Raw genomic sequence first — 27,314 nt, 5'->3', positions numbered from 1 at the left:
CAGACACTTAACACTTACTAGCTGTGTGACCCTGGGCAAATCACTTAACCCCAATTGCCTCACTAAAAAAAAAAAAAATATGTATTTCTGGCTATGTGTTTTTCAGGCTGCAAAGACAAGACAGCTCCTTCTTTCCAAATTGTGCTTCTGTAACACTCCAATGTCTTGGGTTTTCCCTATCAGATGAATAATCCATCTGCTTTCTGCTCATTTCTGTTACCTCACTCCCCAACAAGCTATATTGCATAGATGTTTTTGTTCTCTGAAGGACATGTGCCATCTGCTGGCCACACTGTAAATCCTGTGTTGTTATCTGCTGGTGTAATGTTATCTGTGGAGTTAGTGATCTTTTTTAGAGGATAAGGGGGTTTTGCTTATATTTATGAAAATCTGATTTCGTCCCCTCCAGAATCAGCTTTCTATGTATTATGCGTATAATAACATGCATATATATACATATATGCATATATGTGTGTGTGTATACACACACTGTTTTGGTCAGTGGACTGTGATATTAACATGTGTATGGTATATAACTTGACTATGTAGCAGCTAGATGGATAGAGAGATGGCCTTGAAATCAGGAAGACCTGAGTTCAAATCTAGTTTTAGACACATAATGGCTGTGTAACCCTGGGCAAGTCACTTAACCTCTGTTTGCTTCAGTTTCTTCATCTGTAAAATGAGGATAATAATAGCATCCACAATTGACGTGAGGATAAAATAAGATAAGAATTGTGAAGCATTTAGTACAGTGCCTAGCAAATAGTAATTGCTGCATAAATGTGTATTATTATTCAGGAATATATAATACTCATCTACATACATACTTTCAATTATGAATTTCCTTAATTTGTTTTTATACTATCATTATCACAATCCCACAGTTAAATCTAATTTAGGATGAGGCATTTATTTCTTTATAATATAATGATCATGGGATATATATTTGCTTCATTAATATATGTGCATAATGTTAACTGTGCAATTTAATGAATATTTTAAAATTTTATTTATTTACTTTTGTTTTTATATCATCTCTTTTTCTGATAAGACCCTTCCTCTCTTCTACCCAGTGACCTATCCCTTGTAACAAAGAATAAAAGGGTACAGAAAAGCAAGTTCAGCAAAAACAACCAGTACATCAGCTGAGTCTGACAGTAAATGCAGTGTTGCACAACGGAGTCCAATCTCTGCAAAGAAAGGAGGGAACTGTATTTTCTCATCTCTTCTTTAGGACCAAACTTTTATCATTATAATTATTCATTGGTGAATTTGGGGTTTCTCTTGTCATTATTCTTTCAATTTACATTGTGTGTGTGTGTGTGTGTGTGTGTGTGTGTGTGTGTGTGTGAGATTTTCCTGGTTCTACTTTCTTCATTCTACATGTCTTCCTGTCAGTCTTCCCTTCTGTTCTAGACAAAGCTTGACTCAGATTAGCCTAGTGGTTCAGTCTCCATATTGGAACAAAATGAAACGTTTGTAGACCACATAACATTTAACAAAAAGAGTGTACTTATCGATTGTATGTAAAGGATATTCAGCTGAGATGGGTGTATTGACTCAACAGAGCACAGGGACACAAAGAATCAGACATGACAGAATGACTGAACAACACCTGGAGTAGATGTTACCCCTACTATGCCATGCTTCTCTGAATTCATCTTCTTTTTTTTTTTTCTTACAGTGGAGTAACATCTCATTCTATTTATCTACCACAATTTGTTTTGCCATTCAGCAAAAGTTTTGTTGCTGCCGTTCAGTCATTTACCATTCACCAAAAGATAGCTATTTCCTTTTTAACAAGCATTATTAAGGACCAACTAGGTGCTCAACCACATTCACTGTTCTAGATGCAGAACTGCCCTCAGGGAGCCTGTATTCTGCTAGAGTATGCATTTAGCATATGACAAAATAAGAATATAACACGTACAAATTAAATAAAAAGTAACTTCAGGAATTCAGGGGGGCCACTAACAACTGGGGTTCCCTGTGATGTATTCATCTTAGAATCATGGCTCTGTTTGCATGAATGTCTGATAAAATTGATACATGCAGTTCAACTCAAAGTGAAACACTCTGATCAAGTCATTAGCAGTATTTATTAAGTACCTCCTCTGTGTCAGGCACTGTGCTAAAGTGGTGAGGTTACAAAGAAACACAAAAACAGTTCCTTCTCTCAAGAAACTTACTGTCTGATGGGGAAACGATAAGCAAATAAATATGTACAAACCCACTATATGCAGGAAAAATCGCGAATAATCAGAGAGGGAAGGCACTAGAAGAAGAGAGATTAGGCCAGGATTTCTGGAGAAAATAGACTTTTAGCTGGGACTTAAAGGAAGCCCAGAAAGCCAGGAGCAAGAGGCAAGGTGAGAAAGAATTTCAGGCATGGATGGTAGCCTGTAAAAATGCATGTTGGGAGATGGAATGTCTTATGTGAGAAACAGCAAGGACACAAGTAAATGGACATGAGTGAGGCCTAAGAGAACTGGAAAGCTTGTAAGAGACTTTAAAAGCCAGACAGAGGATTTTATATTTGATCCTGGAGGCAATAGAGAGCCACTGGAATTTATTGAATAGAGGAATGATCTGGTCAGACCAGAGTAAGGAAGATTACATTAACAGCTGAGTAGAGAGAATGGACAGGAGGCAGACACCTGAGGCAGAGAGTCCAATTGGAATACTGTTGCAAAAGTCCAGTCTTGAGGTAGAGGGCCTGCATCAGAGTGGTATCAGTGTCCAAAAAGAGAAGGGAGAATATACCAGAGACATTTCAAAGATAGATTTGAAAGGACTCGGCAAGAGTTTGGATATGGGGTGAAAAGGGTAAGAGGAAGGGAGTATTTAGAGATTGGGTTTGCAGCCCGGGGGACTGGGAGGATAGTGGTGCCCTTGATAATAATAAGGAAGTTAAGAAGAAGGGAGGGTTTTATGGGAAAGATGCTCAGTTCTGTTTTGGAAAAGTTGAGTTAAAGATGACTGTGGGACAGCTAGTTTGAGATTTCCACTAGGCATTTGGAGATAACAGTCCGGAAGTTTGGAAAGAAGTTAAGGCTTGACAGATGGATCTGAGGATCTTCTGCATTGAGATGAAAATTGAATGCATGGGAGCTGATGAGATCACCAAATGAAAAAGTACAGAGGGAGAAGAGAAGAGGGCCCTGACTGGAGCTTTAAGAGATACTCCGAGTTAACAGGCACAGCGTGGATGAAGATCTAGCAAAAGAGAATGAGAAGAGGCTAGACAGGTAGGAGGAGATCTGAGAGAGAAGTGGAATGAAAACCTAGAGAGAAAAGGGTGATTGACAATGTCAGTGGCTTTAAAGAATGAAGAGGCTGCATCCAAGAAGAAGGAAGATTGAGAAAAGGCTGTTAGATCTGGCAATTAAGAGAGCCCTGGTAACTTTGGAGGGGGTAGCTTCAATCAAATGATGAGTTTCAGAAGCCAGAATGCTGAAGAAGAGAGTAAGAAAAAAGGAAATGGGAAAAAATTGATTGAGGAAGACCTTCTTAAGGGAGCACCAGCACCTCTGGCATGAGGGCCACCGAGCCATTTTCAGAGCTGCTCTTTCACTTTTGATGTCCAGTCATCCAACTCTTACTTGTGGCTCCAAGAAGCTGTAGCATACACAGAGGCCATACTTCAGTAAACCATTTCAGCAGATGGGCTAAACCAGGCTGGGGCTAACGGAGGGGCCTCAGATCCATTGGTGAGTTAGGGGGATGTCTACCCCAAGCATGGGAAGACTTACTGTGATGGAATGGATGAATGAGAACAGTTTCTTTCAGTGACCGTGAAGGCAGCTCTGTGGAGTGCTTAGAGCTTGGTCAGGCTTTGAAAAAACCAAGATCTGGGGGCAGCTAGGTGGTGTAGTGGATAAAACACCGGCCCTGGATTCAGGAGTACCTGAGTTCAAATCCAGTCTCAGACATTTGACACTTACTAGCTATGTGACCCTGGGCAAGTCACTTAACCCTCATTGCCTTGCAAAAAAACAAACAAAAAACACACAAAAAAAAACCAAGATCATCTACCACAATCGTGGGCCATTGCCAGTTGTCTTGACTTTTGTTTAACCACTGGATTTTGATGACTCTAGAAGAGAATGAAGCCAATGACTGTGCAACTCTGTACAACTCACTTAAATCCAGTTTACTCACAAATCAAGACATCACCCCCCCCAACATCATTGATTTTCTTCGAAAATGAAGAACAATCAATATAACTGAGTCATGAAAAGGAGGAGAGATGTAGGAAAATTTCTTTCTCTGGGGATGGTAGGATCAAGTAACACTTAATATATGCAAGGCATTGTTGTCAGTGTGGCCATACACAGGTAAAGAAGACTTGGTTTTCACCCTTGACACCATTGCAAATGAGTACTTACTATATCTGTGTGTGTGTGTGTGTTTATTGAAGGTCACATCTATCAAATTCAGGACTAATTATTAGGATATAAAGTACTCTCTTATTTGATACAAATGAAGTATGGAACTTGGACAGGAATATAGTGATTATGTGTGAATTCCATTTATCATTTTCATAGTCCAGAGAATGAGCAAAAAGACCCTCTAAAGACGCTAGAATTTGCAAAGGAGCTGAAATATTAACTTACCATTCCCTCTCACACTGATGTAGACATACAAAATGAAACAGTAGCACCTGGCAGATCCCAAGTAGATTGTTTAGCTGTAAAGGGTGGAATAAAGAGAGCTTGCTGAAAGTGTACTAATATTTCCCAAATTGGAATGGCATTTCTGAGGCCAGCTTAGTGATGATGAGAGTACACATATTTTCCAATTTAGGATTTCATCTTTTTTTAAAGTGTAGCCATTGTGTATGATTCTGAGACTTCAGATTTATAAGATAGCGACAAAGATTTATTTCTGTATTGAATGCACTTCACAGCCTTCTGCATATGCTGCCACCATCTAGAATTTATGACACCTAAAGGGCTGTGTCTAACAAGAGGCTATTATACACAGTGCGGTTGAAATATCTTGCTCTGTTACTCCTGCTACAGAGGGCCCCGTTTCTCTATAATGATGCATTGCTTCTTCAGAAGGAATTATACATAATAGATTAACACTCGTGGGTCTTATGCTCATGGCATATCAGAGGGAGAAGAGTGGAGAAGGAAGTACTTATATGAACAGATTATAGACTCCTTGAAGAAACAGCATGAGAGCAGCAGAAAGATCCCTGCCTCCGGAGTCAGAGGGCCTGCCTTCATGTCTAGGTTCTGATAATTACATTTGTTTGAATTTGGGCAAATCACTTAAAAATTCCCGAGCTGCAGTTTTCCTCATCTTTAAAATAAGGTGCCTCTGAGTTCTCTTCCAGCTTTGTAGCTGGGTCATGGGACCCAGATGACCTAAGAAGGATGCCTTGCCTTTGACTTCTACATTCTGTATGAATGTGCCACACTACAATACCAAGTAAAGGACTGGCCACATAGACGTTTAATAAACATTGCTTGACTCGACTGCCCAAGTTATTGTCTCACCCATCTCTGCTGGGAAGATCTGAGACTTTTGTCCAATATCATCTGCCTCACAAGGAGGCAGCCTCTATAAAGAGGCCTTTAACCTGCCATTCCATGTGATTCATAGAATAACAGAAAATTAAAGGTAGAAGGAGCCACAGCGATCATGTACCCTCATATCAGTAAAGAAACTGAGGTCCACAAGTGAAGACTGGAGTCAGGTCCCACAGCTAGGTGGTAGCAAAATCAGCATTGGGACCAAGATCTCCTGGCCCATCCCCTCCCCTTCCTCCCAGGTCCACTCCTGTCTTTCGGTTTTTTTACCTAACAAAGGAAGCAGGGGAACTGGGCTAGATCAAATGAGAAAATGTTTGTCAAGCACTTTGAAAACCTTAAAGTGTCATATAGATGCTACCTATTACTATTATTTATAAAATTTTGTCTATGAAATTATCTAGTTGTCCATATAAATGCTGTTATTATCATCTCTACAAAACTTCATGTTTCATATTTCATTTCAGACATACACACATGTGTATACACATATATACATATGTGTTGTGTGTGCATATATGTGTGTATACACACACACACATATATATAAATTTAAAATATAAAATTTCTTTAAAACTTGTCCTCCTTACTACACCCTTCACCTACCCCTCCAAGTACTCTGTGATACAATGACACTGGCCCCCTTTCTGTTCCTCAAACAAGATACTCTATCTCCCAATCTTGGATATTTTCACTGGCATGCCTGGAATGCTTTCCCTTCATCTCCACCTCATGACTTCCTTAGCTTCTTTCAAGTCCCAGCTAAAATCCATCCTTCTACAGGAACCTTTTCCCAGTTCCCTTAAATTCCAACACCTTCCTTCTATTGATTATCTTCCCTTTGTCTTCTGTTTAGTTTGTTTGTACATAATTGTTTTCAAGTTATCCCCCCTTTAGATTGTAAGCTCCTTGAAGGAAGGGACTGTTTTTCTGCCTTTCTTTGCTTCCTCAGCATTTAGTACACAGTGAATACCCACAACTTTTTGTTTGTTTGTTTGTTTGTTTGTTTTGTGGGGTAATGAGGGTTAAGTGACTTGCCCAGGGTCACACAGCTAGTAAGTGTCAAGTGTCATAGACAGGATTTGAACTCAGATCCTCCTGAATCCAGGGCCAGTGCTTTATCCACTGCACCACCTAGATGCCCCCCACAGTGAGTACTTAATAAATATTTATTGCCTATATATCTATATCCATCCATCCATCCATCCATCCATCCATCCATCCATCCATCCATCCATCCATCCATCCATCCATCCATCCTTCTTTCTATCTATATGTATTTTGACATATATATATATATATATATATATATACACACACATAATTAGAGTTATACACAGAGTTATACACACTCACATATATACATATATTTATAGTACTTATAACATGTATTATGTGATTGTTTATGTAAATCATGGAGAGTTCTTTAGGAGAGAGAAAAGAACAGTAACCTTTTATGACCAAAAAATATATGACAAGCAAATGAAAGAATATATATGTATGTACAGAGCTATATATTGTTATATATATTTATAGTCACACATATAGTAATATACATATGTAATTATACACATGATTATATACATATATAACTATATGCAAATTTAGAAGATATTCACAAATATGATAATATATACATAGTTAGACATATTTATGTAGTAATATAGACAGTTATACACATATATAGATAATTCTACATAAACGTATTCTTTCCTTTGATTGTCACATATTTTTCAGTAATAAAAGGTTGTTGCTTTTTTCCCGTTCCTAAACCACTCTCCATGATTTCCTTAAACAATCACATAATACATGTTATAAATATTAAAACAATTGTCAGGTTAGATCATTATCCCTGTTTTATTGATAAGGAAACTGCAATAGAGAGTTTAAAGGAATTTCAGCCTCAAAAACTATTCTGATAGAACTAACTCTAAGGCTTAGGTTGCCTGATTCCTAATCCAAAGATCTTTCTATCAAGCCTTCATCAGACCCTCCTTTCAATCTGGATTCCCAGTTTCAGCCTAGGGTCTTCCAAAACAACCCAGAGGACCAAGTTGGCAGGCACCACTATGGACATCAGAACTACAGGGAGAGAAATACAAACTACTTCTACACTGTGATGAGAAGTGGGGCATGCCTCATAACCATCAACATTAAACAAATGGAGGCTCTTTTAATAGAGGCAGTATTGCATACAGCTGCTAGTATATTAAACCTCTATTCAGGAAGATATGAGTTCATATCTCTCTCCTGATACATCATGACCTTGGGCAATTAATTTCTCTGAGACTTAGTTCCTTTGTCTATAAAAAGAGCTAAACTAAGAAATAATTAAGATCCAACTCTTTTATTTTGTGTGAATTAATTGGGCAGACAATTGAAACAAGTAATAAAACCTCCTGATCTCTATGAGCATTGAAAAGTGGCTATAGAATAAATGAAGCTACTTGGAGTTCATGTTGGGAAGAATAGAGAAATCCTGTCTGTTTCCTGGCTTAAGCCTGCATATCCACAGACTAAATAACAATAACAACAATAATAGTATTAGTAATAGTAATAATAGGCAGAGGTGTGTTGGAGTCAGCTCTAACTGGCTCACCATACCCAATTATTAGATTTTCTGTATGAATTTATACCTCGCTTGTTACAAATCAGGCTTAATTTAATGTTCTGTCATTGTCTAGACTTAAGAAAGTGTTAGTTTTAGTTAAAAATGTGTGAAGGCTTTTCCCACCCCCAATGACCCACATTTATCAATCTGCCCCTAACAATAGGTCACATTTATATAGCATTTTAAGCTTACAAAATATTTTACATGTTATTCTCTCCACAATCTTGTAAGGTAGACACTGCTATTATCCTTAGGTTACAGACAAGGAAACTGAGGCAGAAACAAGTTAAGTGGTTTGACTAGAATTATACACCTAATAAATGCCTGAGACAGGAGATTGGCCTGTTTCAACTCTTTTGGGGACCTTCTGTAACTCAAATAATCACAGGATATCTGAGCTAAAACATAACAGAGATTGCCTAGTTCAACCCTTTCATTTAATAGAAGACAAAACCAGGGCTTTCAAAGGTTTAGGGATTTGTTTTGTGCAATATGGGCAGCAAGTGACAGCTTTAGGATTTAAACCATCTTCTGATACCCGGCCCGTGCTCATTCCACTGTACCTTGAAGATGTAGCCTATGACTCAAGAGTTTTCTGAAGATGTAAGAAAATTGTAAAAAGAGTGAGTGTGCAGGAGCCCCAAAGTGGTAGTCAGAAGTATCAATTAAGAATAAGTAGGGGCAGCTAGGTGGCACAGTGGATAGAGCACCAGCCCTGGAGTCAGGAGTACCTGAGTTCAAATCCGGCCTCAGACACTTAACACTTACTAGCTGTGTGACCCTGGGCAAGTCACTTAACCCCAATTGCCTCACTTAAAAAAAAAAGAAGTAGCAAATTTGTTTTGGTGTTAACAAATCTTCTAAGTGGGATAGTTTTTATTATTTTTCATTTATTTCAGTCTTTTCTGATTCTTCATGATCCCGTTTGGGGACTTATGGGCAGAGATACTGCAGTGGTTTGAGGAAACTGAGGCAAACAGGGTCAAGTGACTTGTCCAGGGTCAAACAGTTACTAAGTGTCTGAGGCTGGAGTTGAACTTAGGAGGATGAGTTCTTCCTGACTCCAGGCTCAGCACTACATACACTGTACCTCTGGCATAGTACTTGGACAAAATTGTGATAGTGATGTTGATAAGTAAGACAGACTATAAGAAGGAGAAAGGTGCCATTCAATTAACTGGAAAGCTAAGATAGTTTTTGGAGGAAAGTGGTCACCAGATTAGTAGAGTAACCACAACTACCAAATCCACATTTCACAGAAAGCATAGGATCATAGAATCAGAGTTGCAAAATACCTCAGAAACTATCTAGTCTAGGCCCCTTGTTTTACAGATGAGGAAACGGGCCCATAGAAGTTAAATGACTTGCCCAAAGTCACCTAAGGCAGCATCAGAAATGAGATTTGAACCCGAAGTCCTATGGTTCCTGCCCCTATTCCACACTGCAGGTACAGATTGTTGTAGTGGGTTTTCAAAGTAAAAATTGCACATAAGGAATTTAAATAAAGGAATAGCTAAAAGTGAATTGCCATAAACTATTAACTGCTAAAAATAAAATTAGAAATGGGTTGACCAAAAAGTCCCTGCAAAGCTATGCAAAAAAACCAATCTGCATGGGGACTTCAGACTCACTTTCTTTATACCTACGTTAGCAAAAAATTTGCATGTCTATAATACACATTTTTGTCAACATGTTTCTGTGAGAGGAAAAAGGCCAAGCCGGGTTTCTAGAGAACTGTATGCTGGGCAAAAGAAAACTGCTTCTCCATTCTGATGTGCTGTTCTTTTTATTGGGCCAATCACACCTGGGAACTTTTGTTTGCCTTCATGACCAAGAGTAATGGAGATAAAATGTGGCTGTAGCCTTCTAGACTAATTGCTTGGGGCTATAACAATGTATGCCAGTCATAAATCTAGTGGATAGTTCTTTATTTTCCTATTTGTGTGTAGCTGGGGAGAGACAAATCATATTTTGTGAATGGGTAAGTTTTTTAGCATAGGACAACCTCATTTACCTTTGATATGTGCAAAATGGTTTGTCCAAGAAGTGATTCAGTATGTGTACCCAATACAGTTGCTGTACCATAGCATGGAGTGTTTATATAGATTATTAGGGCTGGACAGTACCTTAGTAAACATGATCTTTTTGTTGTTTAGTCATTTCAGTCTTTTCCAACTCCGTGACCCCAGTCATTTTTCAGTCATGTTCAACTTTGTGACCAATTTGGGGTTTTCTTGGCAAAGATACTAGAGTGTTTTGCCATTTCCTTCTCCAGCTCATTTTACAGATGAGGAAACTGAGGCAAACAGGGTTAAATGACTTGCCCAGAGTCACACAGTTAATGTGGCTGAGGCTAGATTTGGACTAAAGAAGAGTATTCTTGACTCCAGGCCATGAGCTGCCTCACTACCCCAGACATGATCTAGGGGCGAGTAGAAAGAGCCCTGGATATAGTCACAAGCCTTGGGTTAAAATCCCACCTCTAGGGGCAGCTATAGGTGGCGCAATGGATAAAGCACTGGCCCTGGATTCAGGAGTACCTGAGTTCAAATCCAGCCTCAAACACTTGACACTCACTAGCTGTGTGACCCTGGGCAAGTCACTTAACCCACATTGACCCGCAAAAAAAAAAAATATATATATATATATATATATATATATATAAATCCCACCTCTACCACTTTCTACCTATATTACTTTACTTTGGGCAATTCACTTACTTGGGCTTTATCTTTTTCCATATCTGGGAAGTAAGAGGGTCCAATTAAATAGACTCTGAAGTACCTTCTAGCTCTAAATCTCTGATCTAATCAGTCTCCCTTATTCTACAGATGAAAAAAAAAAAACAAGGCTAAGATAACTTGTAATTTGCTTAAAGTCATGCTAGTTCCTCTTAGAGCACAGACTCAAAATTGGGTTTCTTAATCACTGTGGTAAAATATCTTCTCTACTCCATCTGTCTTGTGAAATAAGAAAAAATATTTATAAATTGCTTTTCAAACCATCAAGTGCTATATAAATGCCAGCTATTATTATTTTTGACATAACAAATTAGCTCTCTGTCACAGAGAGGCTAAAATGAAGTAGAGGCCATTTCTGCCCAAGATGGTAGGTTGAGCTACATGACTTTAAAGTCTCTTCCAACTGCAAGATTTTATATTATGGTGGCCCTGATACTTACATAAAGGTTTCTTTCCTAAGACGTGTTCTCTAATCTTGCTTTTTTACTGTTTTGCTTTGGTCTTGCCTTCCTTTCTTATGTCCTCCTTGCTTTCATCATCATTTTTTCCCTCCTGCTCAAGGCCAGAGATAGGGAAAGGAGCTTAACACTCCTTAAGCACATCTTTAGCATTAACCATAATGAAAATACAGCATTGTAGATGTATACCTTCACTTGAAAAGCAGCCAGGGGAAAAAAAAGGAGAACTAAAGGAGGCTAAGGTACTATTCCAATCAGCCATCATGGACTGTGTTTGTACAACAAAGCTCTTAGGGTTTCTTCAGTGTCCATCATGTCATGTCAGTGCTAGAGAGTACCATATTTTCAGAGAGGTATTTGGCTTATTGAGTGATTTTGCTAATAGCAGAAAGATTTTTTCTTGTGATTTTGGTAAATTCATATGTGATTTTTTAAAAGGACACCTCAAAAAAATTTTTTTTTTCTGTGAGAGTAACATTTCTAAAATTTAAGCGGGGAAGGAACAAGTTATCCTCCAAACTTGGCAAATATGCCCTGATCTCCTCCAATTCTTCAAGAAAAAAGCCACCACCTACCCAAAGCCTTCACTACTTGACCCTACAAGCCCTTCAATTTATTATCATATATCTCTCCACCCTTGCACTGCCAAGTCCTTAAGTTATCTATACTTGTGACTCCCATTTCCTTACATCCCACTCACTACTCAACCCCTTTGAAGGAAGCTTCAGATTCATAGAGGTGAAAAGGTAATATGTTACAAACATGGGGGGATACATGGAATATTATGTGTGAGGGACAGCAAGGAGATGGGTTTGGTCAAACTTTGGAATGAGAGAAGGGAGATAATATGTAATAAATCTGGCATCAGATTGTGAAGTCTTTTAAATGTCAAAGAGAGGAGTGACATTGTCAGACTTGTACTTTAGGAATATCATTTTGGCAGCTATGTGGAGTATGGATCAAAGAGAGGAGAGACTTGAGTCAGGGGAACCAATTAGGAAGCTATTACAGTAGATCAGGTGAGAAGTAATGAGAACCTGAACTTGTGTGGTGGCCTCTTGAGTGGAGACAAGAGGCTGATTATGAGATAGTGGAGAGGTACAATCAATATGTCTAATAGACAGGGGAGGGAGGCTGCAACGAAGCAAAGTATGTAGTGAGAGAGAGTGGAGAGTTCATTATGACTATGAGGTTATAAAGCAAGGTGACTGAAAAGATGGTACTACTTGCAACAGAAAAGGAAATTAGGAAGAGGTATAGGTTTGGATGAGAAGATAATGAGTTCTGTCTTGGAAAGGTTGGGTTTGAGATTCCTATTCAGGACCTCACAGGTCACCTAGTACAGCTCCCTCATTTTACAAGGGAAAAGCCTGAGGCCCAATGAGGTTAAATGATGTGTCCATAGTCACACATATAATGGTAAGTGGCAGAACTAAGACCAGACTTCAGTTCTTCTGACTCTAAATCTGATGACTTTTTTTAATGGTACCATTCTCCTTCCTGAGGTTTTACCTGCATAGAATGGTGAAACCAACCATCATTGCTTTCATCCATAAACTCAGAACCAAATGTGGTGGATTTAAGATTAAAGTAGTGGTTGATGGCTCTGTGTTGTCTTAATGATCTCCCATATTTTAACAATGGAGAACATAAAAGTGCCAAAGAAAAAAGGTTTTTTTATTTTCACACTTGTCCAACTGTTGGTTTTCTTCTAGAATTCTTGCCTTGTACCACCAAAAAAGACCACAGAATTCCTCCCCAGCGCCCAAGCTTCAGCTCCAAAGGTGAGCAAGTTCAACTATATTACTTTTATTTGCATCATGCTTTATATATAAAGAGATCATAAGCATTATTTAACATTAAATTTGATCCTCTTTTATGAGGTTTCGCATCAATAAATTTCATTGACTCACTGGAAGTCACCACAGGAATCAAAATTAGAAATAGCTGCTGTTCCCATTTCCTAATTTACCGCTTTTCTGAAATAAACTTGAAAATTCCTGTATTGATATTTTCCCCCAGATAAATTAGCAAGCTTATATGAAATTCTCCATCAGTCCAAAATACCCTTCCCATTCTAAGGGGGCAGCTTCTAGTGATCACTGTGGATAGAGAAATCCAAGAGCACAAAGTGTTGCCCACCTTTCTTTCCATATCCCCCTCACCTTTCTGCAAGACTCTTCTACTTCTTCTGACAGCCTCAGTTTTAATCTGCCTTTGACATCTCTCTTTAATATATCTAATTCCTCTTTTAAGAAAGGAGTGCAGATTTGGTCCATAAGAAAGAGCAGGATTAGAATGGCCTTCATTTGACAAACATTCCTTTAGTACCTACTTTTATGGAGAGTGTCAGGCGTGTGCACGCACATGCGTGCACACACACACACACACACACACACACACACACATCTCCAGATCCCAAGGTTGGAAAGGAGCTCAGAAATCATCTCTTCCATCCTTTTTGTGGACAAGAATTCCCTCTCCAGAGCCTCTGAGAGGAGATAGCTTTCAAGTTTGAGCCATCAGCCAGTCTTCAGGGATCAGAAATACATATTTCCTTGCTCACCCCTCTTTTGCATAGTCCTAATTATAAGACAATTCTTCATTCATCAAGCCTAAATTTGTTTCTTTGTACTTTCCACCATTTGCTTCTGGTTCTAACATTCAAGTTCAAGTAAAACAAATCTAATCCCTCTTCAGTGTGACAGCCCTTCAAATATTTGAGACTAGATATGCTATCTAACCCCTCCTCAAGTCTTCTCTTCTCCAGGCTTAAAAAAATTCCTATTTCCTCCAACCCATTCTTGAGGAGCCATCAGAATACAAAGCAAAGACTCTCATCCCTGAATCCCATATTAATTATTTCCAGTGGTTTTTCTTCTTACTCAATATAACTCTTCAAGTTTAAGAACCAGATGTTCTAATTGTCATTTAAGGAATATGCAAAATCCAGGACAGTCGGGCCTCAAAGGGATGCTTTGGAACGAGACACCTATTCATCTCCAGTGATTTGGAGCAGCCATTTGAGCCAAAAAAGGAGGATGTCAAGGTCAGACTCAACCCCAGTAGATGTTTTGGAGAATAACATTCCAGAGACAACAGTGAGAAAGAGAGTGAAAGTGAAGCAGCCAAGAAAACGTTTGGAAAAAACCAAGATCAATGAGAACTCCCAGGTGTGGCATTTTATTTCTTCCTTCTTAAAATTTGTAATAAGGTACTGGTTCCTCAAGTAGCATTTAGGCAAAGGTTATACTTCATTTTCTTCCCCCAGGCTGTTTAGCCTTGGAATACAAATGACAAACTATAATGTCTAGCCAGGGTCCTGATTTCTCTCATTTTCCTGAATTCTCACAAACAAACACCCTTCTGATAGTTATTTTCAGCTAAGAGCTTGGAGAGCTCACATTAGTTGAAAGATCTCCTGAACTTGGACAGACTGCAAAATGTATTTTTAGATGTAATTTATTCAAAGAATAAAAGTCCAGATGACTACAAAGGGCAAATTTGGGGCATTACATATGCTGGAGTTTTGCATGGAGTGCTTTAGAGGAGAAATTTTTGGCCAAATTATACACAGTTTCCATTTACTTGAACTTAAAACTTACAGGTAGAAGAGCATTATACTATTGCTAATAGGGTAGGACTAAAAATGATGAAACTAATTTTTTTTCTTGTTACCAGAATTTGTAATTTCAAATGAATATGGTTCCTTTTAAAATAATTACTTTGGGAGAATATCCAACTAATGCCACAGTACTTCCTCTGCTATAAAAACATTTTGAGCAATAGTATCATTGCTGCGAAAATGTTTAATCAATCAATTAGAAAGCATTATTAAGCATTTACTATGTGCCAGACATTATACCTCTATTTTGAAGAGCAACTTTCAGTTGAAGGTCCTTCCTAGAAAGTTGTTTTTTTTCTACCAACCTGTTTCCCTAGTAGATCTCAAAATCACAGTACTTAAAGAGCTGTAAGGGACCTCAAACACATACCTGGACTAAAATTCCCTCTGCAACCCCTTCCAATAATGGGATTCTACTACCTCCCAAGAATGTCCATTGCATTTTTTAAAAATTGTTTTTCAGTGAAAGAAAATCCAACTTCTCTCTCTCTGACCCCTCCCCTTGAAAAATAAATAGAAACTAAACCTTTATGACACATATTTGTGTTCAAGCAATATAAGCACCTTCATTGGCCATGTCCAAAAATATGTATATGTCTCAATCTATACCCTGAATCCATTACCTTTCTGTCAGGAGGTGAGTAGCATGCTTCATCATGAGGAATTATGATTGGACATTGCATTGACCAGAGTTCTTAAGTCTTTCAAAAACTGTTTATCTTGACAATATTGTTGCTATTATATAAATTGGTCTTTCTTATGCATCAGCTCATACAGTTCTTCCAAGGCTTCTCTGAAACCATCCCTTTCATTATTTCTTATACCACAAAAGGATTTATGTCATAGACTGTCAGCTCATGCATTTTTAGATAGCTCTAATTATTAGGATGTTTTCCATACATCAAATATCATTTTCCTCTTCATGCCTTCTATCCAATTGCTCCTAGTTCTACCTTTTGGGAGTAAGCAGAATAAGTCTGATTTCTCTTGCAGGTGGCAGTCCTTCAAATGTGTAAATTAAGTCATTTGTTCAAAAAATATTTTTGAACACTATCAATGGGCAAGACACTGTGTGTTTTTTTTCTGAAAAATAGATGATCACTATATAAACACACCTAAAACAGGCTTGATTTTCATACAAAGTCATGTACTATTGAGATAAGAGGGTTTTTTCTTAATCATTTCATAAGTTAGAATTAATGAAACTACTAAAAAAAATACATCTGCAAGGACAGTCATTAAGAATCCAGCTAAGTGTTAGAACAACTAATAATATACTTCAAATATATAAGCTTACATAGTACAGTTTAGTGGAATGTCAGGGAGCCCCTGGACACCTTGGTTTACATACTTGCTCTAATATTTACTAGCTGTGTGACCATGGGCAAATCATCCCACTTATCTGAATCTCCATTTTCTCATCTGTCAAATGAAGATAATATTTGCACAACCTACACCACAAGATTATTATAAAGAATGTGATTTGTAAACTTCAAAGTTTATTGTAAATAGAAAGGCATATATACTACAAGAAAATTATACAATGAATTCTAAAATTCTAACTTAAATCTCATATTATGCTCTTTAGGAAATTAACTTAGATAGTATATGCCACAGAAACAAATAAGAGACAGCAAGACCTGTTTTCTTTTTTTAATCTTTGTATTCCCAGCACTTTCCACTGTGCTTGGCACATGGTGGGTACTTAATAAATACTTGTTAAAATAATATTGTAGGGGGCAGCTAGATGGCGCAGTGGATAGAACACCGGCCCTGGATTCAGGAGGATCTGAGTTCAAATCCGACCTCAAACACTTAACACTTAGTAGCTGTGTGACCCTGGGCAAGTCACTTAACCCCAATTGCCTCACCAAATAATAATAATAATAATAATAATAATAATAACAATAACATTGTAAAGGCAAACAATTTAAAAATATTTAGGAATTCCGATCCTTATAATGACTACCTATAATTTCAGAGGACTCATGATGAAACATGCTATTTACCTCCTGACAGAGAGGTGATGGACTCAGAGGATAGAGGGAAACATCTTTTTAAAGATGTGTCCATTGTGAGAATTTTTTTTGCTTAACCACTTATAATTTTTAATAAAGAGGTTTTTATTTTTAAAGGGAAGGAGGTGGGAAGGAAAGAAATCAGCTTTTCATTAATTGAAAAAAATTGACTTTTAAAAATGCAATAAACTCAGTGCAGACTGAGGCATGCATATCAATATTTATATTATTCGAACCTAGCCAGTGTGGAAATTTGTTTTGTTTGATTATACATGTTTGTGATGGATTTTGTTTTTCTTGCTTTCTCAATTGGGGGTGGGGAGAAGCTAGGGAAGGAGTGGCAGAAGTGGAAAGTAGAGAGAATACAGACCTGAAAATAAAATAAAATTGAATCTAAAAAAATCGATATATGCTCATTGAAACATTTATCAGCAGATCTCCTCTAAAGACAGATCTTTTAGAAAATATGGAAATGAGGTGTGACTTGTGATTGTTAGACTGTGTAATGTCATTTGACAAATTAACTTAAGTTTACCCAGATCCTAATTGAGGTACTGCCAATTTTTAATGATTTTTGTGCAAAGTATCTGATTTATGGAATATCTAGTGATTTTTTTACTTCCCTAGTCAGTGACTATATCTCTAGGCATGCTTTACACCATCAAGGTATGTTAGAGAAATTAAAATTAAATGTGGCATTATGAACAGGCAGTTTTCTGATGAAGAAACCAAAGCTATCTATTCCCATATGAAAAAATGCTCTAAATCTCTAATGATTAGAGAGATGCAAATTAAAACAACTCTGAGGTACCACCTGACACCTATCAGATTGGCTAAAATGACAAAAAAGGAAGGTAATAAATGTTGGAGAAGCTGTGGGAAAATTGGAACACTAATGCATTGTTGGTGGAGCTGTGAGCTGATCCAACCATTCTGGAGAGCAATTTGGAATTATGCCCAAAGGGCGATAAAGCTGTGCATACCCTTTGACCCAGCAATCCCACTTTTGGGTCTTTTGCCCAAAGAAATCATGGAAGGGGGAAAGGGACCCACATGTACAAAAATATTTATAGCTGCTCTTTACGTGGTAGCAAGGAATTGGAAGTTGAGGGGGTGCCCATCAATTGGGGAATGGCTGGACAAGTTGTGGTATATGAATACAATGGAATACTATTGTGCTGTAAGAAATGATGAGCAGGAAGAGTTCAGAGAAACCTGGAGGGTCTTACGTGAGCTGATGATGAGTGAGATGAGCAGAACCAGAAGAACATTGTACACAGTATCATCAACATTGAGTGTTGACCTACTGTGATGGACTATATTCTTCTCACCAATGCAATGGTACAGAAGAGTTCCAGGGAACTCATGATAGAAGAGGATCTCCAAATCCAAGAAAAAAAAAGAAAGAAAGAACTGTGGAGTATAGATGCTGATTGAACCATATTATTTCTTTTGTTTTGGGTGCTGTTGTTTTTTTTTTCTATTTTGAGGTTTTGCATCACTGCTCTGATTCTTTCTCTTGTAACAGGATTAATGCAGAAATAGGATTAATGTTATTATGTGTATATATATGTGTGTGTATATATATATATCTATATCTATATGTATAGAGATATATAGATATAACCTATATCAGATTACCTGCTGTCTAGGGGAGGGGGGAGGGAGGGGAGGGAGGGAGAAAAATCTGAAATTGTAAAGCATGTATAAACAAAAGTTGAGAACTATCTTTACATGTAACGGAAAAAATAAAATATCTCATAAAATTAAATGTGGCATTAATCTACGCAAAGTGAAATTAGGGTTTAGTAGAATGACAGGGAGCCCCTGGACACCTTGGTTTACATACTTGCTCTAATATTTACTAGCTGTGTGACCATGAGCAAATCATCCCACTTCTCTGAATCTCCATTTTCTCATCTGTCAAATGAAGATAATAATATTTGTACAACCTACACCACAAGATTATTGTAAAGAATATGATTTGTAAACTTCAAAGGGCTACATTAGTGTGAGAGATTATTGTAAATAGAAAGGCATATATACTACAAGAAAATTATACAATGAATTCTAAAATTCTAACAAATCTCATATTATGCACTTTAGGAAATTAATTAATCTTACTAAAACAACATCACATCATATCACTCTGCTCAGAAAGCTCCAGCAGTTCCTAATAAGTACAACAGAGAATCAAATCCATTCTCCTTAGGTGTGGTGGATAGAGGACTGGGCCTGGGGTCAAGAAGACTTGAGTTCAAATCCAGCCTTAAACACTTAGTAGTTATATGATCCTGAACAACTCTCAGGCTCACTTTCCTCATCTGCAAACCAGGGAAACAAAAGCACTACCCTCCCAGGGTTGTTGTGAGGATCCAATGAGATATTGGATGTGAAATTCTTTATAAATCTTAAAAGAGCCCAAGTCTGATAAAAGGTATATGCCTTGTCCATATTCACAAAGCTACCAGGTTTAAGAGATGGGATTCAAATCCAGGTTCCTGACTTCATGTCCCATACTTTTTCCATTAGATGCTAAAGTTGAGAGGTGCCTTAGTAATCCTCTCCCTCTTCTGAATTCGTAATGTTTTTCCACACCACTCATTTTATACTTTATCATGCACTGCTATAAGATAGCTCATGTAGTGTCATCTTATATTATTATTTACCTTTTGCATATAGTTCTATCGTTTCTCTCCAAGATTTTGAGCTCCTTTAGGGCAGGGTCTGGATTATCCTCCTTTACATCTAATACAGTAACTTGAATATCATCTATATGAGAGGTACACATGGCATACTTCCTGCATGAAGAAATCAATGAGTCAGCTGACAGCTGTATAAAGGGCCTCTGTGCCATAGAGGGAAAAGAATGAAATCAAAAAACCTTTTCATTTTTGTTTTAATGCATTTTATAGGTATCTTCTTGGGAAGCAGAAAGGAATCCCCATAAAGGCTTTGTGGAAGACTCCAACAATATAAATGAAGATGAAGATAACAACAGTGGTCCAGATTTAATTATGGTCAGTGAAATGTTTCTTTTCACCACTTAAATGGCACCCTGAAAACTATTCCATATTAGTTTCAGGATCACATAAAGTCTTAAGTTAAAGGGTCCCTTAGAGGTCAGCAAGTATCACAGAATTTTTTTTTTTTGGTGAGGCAATTGGGGTTAAGTGACTTGCCCAAGGTCACACAGCTAGTAAGTGTTAAGTGTCTGAGGTTGGCTTTGAATTCAGGTCCTCCTGACTCCAGGGCCAATGCTCTATCCACTGAGCCACCTAGCTGCCCCATAAAGCAGGCAGGAATTCTGCATGGTGAGGAAGGGTGACACTGGACCGGGCAAAGGTTTCTTGCTTTCTGATAATTTTTTTTTTTTGGTGAGGCAATTGGGGTTAAGTGACTTGCCTAGGGTCACATAGCTAGTAAGTATAAAGTATCTGAGGCCGGATTTGAACTCAGGTCCTCCTGAGTCCAGGGCCAGTGCCCTATCTACTGTGCTACCTGGCCACCCTGTCACAGAATTTTTACACTAATAGGGACCTTATCAGTCATTTACCTAAACTCACACAGAGAAAGAGGGCCCCACTGCACCACAGGAGCACAGGTGGCACAGTGAATAGAGCTCTGAAACCAGAGTCAGGAAGACTCATCTTTTTGAGTTCAAATTCAGCCTCAGACACTTACTAGCTCTGTGACCTTGGATAAGTCAGTTAACCCCGTTTGCCTCAGTCTCCTCACCTGTAAAATGAGCTGATGAAGGAAATGGCAAACCTCTCCAGTACTTTGCCCAGAAAACCCCAAATTGGGGTCATAAAGAGTTGGACATGATTGAACCACAACTGCAACACACCCAACAAATGGTCGTCCAACCTCTCTGCTTAAAGATTTTCAACACGAGGGAACCTATAGTATTATCCCTTTCTTTTATGTCTGAAGAAACTGAGGTCACAGATTCAGTGGAAGAAACACAAGTATAAAGCCAGGATCCAGGTTTCCTTACTCAATCCAGTGCTTATTCCATTATAAATCTTAGGATGACAGTGATAAAGGGGGCATGTGACTTAAAACAGAGTCATAAGTAATGGGTTCCTGGTGCACTTGGGTGATCTTAATCTATTCTGTTAATGCTGACCCATTCTAAGTTGCTGAATTAAACCTTGCTTCAAAATTAACACCATGAAAATAACATTCCTTTGAAAATATGCAAATCTTGGCAAGTTGTGATGAATGTTTCTTTAAATAATTGCATGATTCAATGTACAACTTTAAAGATAACGAATGCTGACTTCATAAGAAAATAATAGAGAAAAGGGATTTCAGCCTTCTACAAATTACAGAATCCATATGCTATATATTGTCTTATGGTTTCAGACTAATCCACATATCCTCAGAAAGAAATCATTGCCATAAGACTCACGGTTTGGAGTCAGATTTTAGGGATTAGAGACCTGAAGAAAAACTCTGGCATAAAGACAGAAATGTGAGAGAGTGATTTGTAATTGGGAGGAGAAAAGAAGAGGATCATCCATTAAAGCATCTTGACACTTTAAAAAAAGCAATCTGAACCATGCGAAGGAAGCCTAGATTACCCCCCTTTTTGAAAGGAATTCCATTTATCCAGTGTCAAAAGGGACAAGATGGGTATAATGTCTGAACCTGTGACTACATTGGTATAGGCAACTCTCAGGTGAGAAAAATCCCTCTACAAATATAGGTCAGCACCTTCTACTGGGAGAACTGCTGCCTAATGTCATCCAGATACTATGTGTCAGAGGTGGGGACTTGAACCCGGGTCTCCCTAGCTCCAAGACCAGCTTTCTCTCCACTATATCCCCTCTATCTGTCAAAAGGGATTCAAGGCATGAAGTTACAAACCACCCCTCTAGACTATTCCTCTTCTTTGATATCTTTTAGAGCAGAGAATGAACTAGACTTATCTTTAACTGTCTCTAGCCATTTAGAGGCTTCCAGATATTTCTCTGATTTTTAACATAAATGTTACTTTGACACCTCCCTTAGCCATATGTACTCAGTAGATCTCAGATGTGCTATTCATTCACCCAGGTTATTTTATTAAAATTCCCTCTATTCTTTAGCACTTACCAGTTTTTTCCCCATTATACTACAACTTATTTATGTCCCTGCAATCCTTCCATTCTGTTTTTTAGACTAATGGTCTCTAATTAATTTGGATAGATACATAGTATCCAAAGTCATACTTTGACTCTTGGCTTTCACTGCAATAAATTCCAGTTGGAAGTAATTGCTTCTTTTTTAATTTTTAATTTTTTTTAAAAAATTAACATTATTTGTCTTTGGCATTTATTCTTTACCACTATACCCTTTGTTGAAAAGGGTTTTGCATAGAGGCAGCTAGGTGGCACAGCGGATAAAGCACCGGCCCTGGATTCAGGAGGACCTGAGTTCAAATATGACCTCAGACACTTGACACGTACTAGCTGTGTGACTCTGGGCAAGTCACTTAACCCCCCATTGCCCTGCAAAAAAAAAAAAAAAGAAAAGAAAAGGGTTTTGCAGCATCTTATGAAAATTAAATTTTAAAAAATTCTAAGTTAGCACTGTATGAAGGGAAATAATCATGACATTGATTTCTTCCCATGTTTGCATGACTATTTTAAATTAGGTTAGCCACCTGGTCAAATTTTTTTTCTTAAAAAATGATGGAGGGCAGCTAGGTGCTGCAGTGCATAAAGCACCAGCCCTGGATTCAGGAGTACCTCAGTTCAAATCCGGCCTCTGATACTTGACACTTACTAGCTGTGTGGCCCTGGACAAGTCACTTAACCCTCATTGCCCTGAACAAAAATAAAATGGGTCTACACATGAAAAAAGAACAAAATAGTCCTTACAGGAAGCTAAGATTCAAATGGAAAAGACAAGCATGTACATAGGCAGGGTGTTCCATAAGTATGCCATCTTTGTACAAGTTTGGCCAAGAAGGAATGTGTATTTCTTCTCTTCTTGATCGAACTATCTGCCAGTGCCTCCTGGCTCTGACTTAGTTGTTGGGGTTTTTTTGTTTGTTTGTTTGTTTGTTTTTTAAGGCAATTGGGGTTAAGTGACTTGCCCAGGGTCACATAGCTAGTAAGTGTCAAATGTCTGAGGTCAGATTTGAACTCAGGTCCTCCTGACTCCAGGGCCAGTGCTCTATCCACTGTGCCACCTAGCTGCCCTTCTGACTTAGTTTTGAAGGGATTCCCCACACCCATTATCTTCGGATGTTTCCTTCATTCCTACTTTTATTATCATTCATATCCCAGGGGCTGAGGTCACTATTCCAGCTTTGCAAACTTCCATTTGCCCCTAGTAATCTCCATGCTAGATTTCTTTCCCCTCACTAGCTAACTGTTCTTTCTCCCAAATCCTGTTTGATGATGTTGAATTTTAGGTGTTAATTTGTATTTGGCCTTTTGTCCAGTACAGGCCATCAGTTTTCCAGGGCCCCATCACCAATGGTAGCCGTGTGCTCAGATCTGTTATGGTGTTTGGCCTTATGTTAGCTCCCTCCTGGGGATTCAGTTTCCAGTTCAGACATATTGAAAAGATTAAGGAACTATCAAGAAAGTGAACTTTTCACGAGGATTTTTTAAATCCCTTTCAACATACTCTAAATTATTTCCACTGTGCCCTCATCACTCCCATTTGGGACCTTGGAGACACCAAGTCTGTGACTATCCATCTTTATCTCCAACATAATCACATGACTTCTCTTTCCTCAAAATGTCTTTTCATCATTTTTCACACCCTTATTGGCTGGCTTAGCAATGGTTCTGTACAACTTTACACATCAACACTTGATCTTGAATCATATATATGGCCAAAGTGACTGCTTAGTCTGACTCCTTTTTTCTAACTTTCTGATAATATTTGTATATCCATCAATCAACAAACATTTATTAAGTTCTTCCTAGGTGCCAGCATCATGTTATGCTCTGGGAGCATAGATATAAAAAAAATGAAACTATCTTTACTTGCAAGAAACATTCAAATGAAAAAGACAAATTCATATATATATATATATATATATATATATATATATATATATATATATATATATAAGGGGTTCATAACTATGCACAGAATAAATGCAAAGTAGTCAAATATAAGATAATTTGGGATAGAGGAGCTACCAACTAGAGAGGGGAAAATCCTCATAAAACCTGAGCTGAGTCTTCTTGGAGGAAGAGAAGAACTCTGCAAGGCAGAGGTGTATAGGAGGGAAGATGAGGAGAATAAGCATTTATATAGTACCTACTATGTGCCAGGCATTGTGCTAAGTGGTTTACAAATGTTTGTACACATTTGATCCTCAGAATAACCCTGTGATGTGGGTACTTCTTATTTTCCCCATTTTATAGTTAAGGAAACTGAGTGTCTTGAGGCTGGATCTGAATTCAGATCTTACTGATTCCAGGCCCAATACTCTCCCCACTGTACCACCTAGCTGCCTCTAGAGAGAATGCATTCCAGGCCCACAGGATGGCTGATGATATCTGTGAAGGATAAACAGAGAGAGATCAATTTGGCTGAATCTAAAAGAGCACAAGAGGGAGGCTAGAAAGATTAGTTGGGAGCTGATCACCAAGGGTTTTGGCAGCTATACAGATAAATTTACATTTACGTGTAAATTTATATTTAATTCTAGAGGATAATTAAAGGAAGCTGATGAAGAGTCGCATGGTCAGAGTTGTACCTAAGGAAAATCACTTTAAGCCCCTTAAGATTTATAAAATACCTTCCTCACAACAACTCTGTGAGGTAAGGAGTATAGCTGTTACTCAGATCTGAGACTCAGGGATCTAGCTCCTCCCTCCAGGAGTACAGATTGCAGTCCCTCCCTTCCATACCCCCTCATCCTGTGTGACTCTTATCCCCTTGTACAGTGCTGTGCCATGACAATGTAATTCTCCCCATTCTACAAATGAGGACAGAGTCTCAGAAGTCATGTTACTTTGACCATAGTCACACAACTAGTAAGCATCAGAGCTGGGACCCAAAGCAGCATTTGGTGCTCTCAGAAGAAAGTGTAACCTAGTTAGCTGCACCTACCCCATTTCTAATAGAAGTTGTGAAAATGAAATAGCCTTTCCTAATTAACAGGTACCTATCAAAGCAGAAAGAGAAGCCATCAAATTATACCACTAGAAGAACAAGAAGCTGCTGTGTATCTGGATGTATCTGATTACCTTTGTAGTTAGCATTCCCTGTTTCCCTGTGTGCCTATGAGAAAATGGAAGAACCATAGCTAGCATTTGTAACTGCTTTAAGGTTTACAACCATTCTTTGCACTTATTGATCCTCTCAACAATCCTGGGAGGTAGATGCTATTATTTATCTCCATTTTACAGATTAAAAAAAATAAACCCTGAGATTTAGAGAGTGTCTTTTGCCCAGGACCAAACAGCTAGCAAGTTTCTGAGGCAAAATTTGAACTCATGTCTTCCCAATTCCCAAGTTCATCATGCTATCCCCTGTGCCATCTAGCTGTCCCCATTTCTTCTCTACTAACTACTTCTTCCAACCTCTCCCTCTCCTCCATCAGCACATCCGCACTGACATCACTAAAGGCTTAGAGTTTGCATTTTGAATCATATCTTTCTACTCCAATTTTCTTTTATCCCACTTTAGCTTGAGCATCTTTACCTGTACAGGTTCATTAAATGTACAAACCATGTTTCTCAAATATAGTGTGGAATTCAGAGATAAAAGTATGTAACCTTATTATCCAGTACCAATTAGTTCTGCTTACCCATTTCCCCAAACTTCACCATATGGTTTTGTAAAATCATGAATCAGCTTTGTCAGAAGTCACTAATCTCTTTAAAAATGTTTTTGATGTTTTAAAAAACATATATATTATTTCCCAATGACCGTCCTCCCACTCCCCACTGTAGAACTCTCCCTTGAGAGAACAATCAATACACTGACCTTGTCTGACAATGCATGCCTTATTCCACACTTAAACAAAAAGAGGGAGGTATTTTTTACTGTCATTCCTCTGCAGTCCAGCTAGGTAATTTACTTGATCCAAGTTCAGGTGTCTTACAATGTTGTATGTCTTTGCATCATTGTCCATATATAACTTATACTCTTGGTTCTGCTTGCTTTGCCCTGCATTAGTTCATGAAAATATTCCTCAGTGTTTCTGAATTTTTCATAAATGTTTTTAACTGAACAATAATATTCAATGTATTTGATTCCACCAGAATTTCTTTTGATATTGCCCAGTTGCTGGACCACATTTTTGTTCCCAATTTTTTGCTACCACAGAAAGCTATGTTATAAATGTTTTCAGTGTCTCCAAGATGTTTCCCTTCATCTTTAACTTCCTTGGGTATAGTCTTACTAGTAATATCACTAAAAGACAGCATGGCAGAGTGGTTAGAGAGACAGCCTTAGACAGGTTTTTTTTTAAGTTTTACCTCTATTAACATCCTGACTGTGTGAATCAGGCAAGTCATTTGATTGCTCCACGTTCCAGGTAAGACTCTAAGAGATGCCAGTGTTCTTTTCACGTCAGTGAATTCACAGGTCTAGACAAAAAAGAAACTGGTATCATCTTATCAAAATATATCTACATTTAGTGATTTTTCAGATATAATTTTAAAATGTTTTCCAGAATGATTGGTCCAATGCATACCAACAGTGCATTAGTGTAGGAACCGACTTGTACCCATTTGCACTTTTAAATTATAGAGAGGGGAACTAGCAGTGGTTGTGACAGAAAGAAGAAAGAAAACATTACACAAAATAAATTGAAGCATTTTTAAAATGCACAGAAGAGAACAGTAAGAAGTTCAGAGAAAGACAAAGAAGCAGCACAGCCTTGAAAGTGATGTGTTGAATTTATTATATATATATATGTAAATATATTTTAAGCAAGCTGTACATATATAATTATCTTTTTCTTTTCTATTTTGTACTTTGTTCTTTGTTAATTTCAGAATTTTAAAAATTGAATTTTCTTTAAATCCCCAAAGGGAAGAAAAAAAAAATGAAAATTAAAATCCATCCTTTATCCTCTCTAAACCTAAACCAAGCTTACTTCCTGTTAGTTCTCCACATTGTTTTAGAAGTAAAAACCTTCCTTGGGCTCTGAGTTTATATCCTTGGCTTCAGGCAAGCCTGACTCAAACTAGCTCTTGGAAGTACTTCCATCATCTTTTCAGGCTCCAATAATCCAGATGCATTGCTCCACTTAAGATTCAGTAAAATACTAAGTTCAGCAAACATTTATGAAACATCTATATGTACAGCACTGTCCTCATCATCCCACATGCTGGTGTTTCCTTGCTTC

At 37.9% G+C, this 27,314-nt stretch overlaps 1 protein-coding gene across 1 annotated transcript in view; it reads left to right on the top strand.

The window, feature by feature from the left end:
• The window catches only part of MORC1 (MORC family CW-type zinc finger 1), a 187,349-nt gene that overhangs the window by 113,068 nt on the left and 46,967 nt on the right, over positions 1 to 27,314 (top strand). The window contains exons 18-20 of the mRNA XM_043993486.1: positions 13,069 to 13,137; positions 14,290 to 14,526; positions 19,912 to 20,016. Of these exons, the coding sequence (XP_043849421.1) occupies positions 13,069 to 13,137; positions 14,290 to 14,526; positions 19,912 to 20,016 (411 nt within the window). The remainder of the gene's footprint in view (positions 1 to 13,068; positions 13,138 to 14,289; positions 14,527 to 19,911; positions 20,017 to 27,314) is intronic.

Source organism: Dromiciops gliroides, chromosome 3 (genome assembly GCF_019393635.1).
Source record: "Dromiciops gliroides isolate mDroGli1 chromosome 3, mDroGli1.pri, whole genome shotgun sequence".
NCBI classification, from domain to species: domain Eukaryota; kingdom Metazoa; phylum Chordata; class Mammalia; order Microbiotheria; family Microbiotheriidae; genus Dromiciops; species Dromiciops gliroides.
This window is presented reverse-complemented; position numbering and strand designations above follow the sequence as displayed.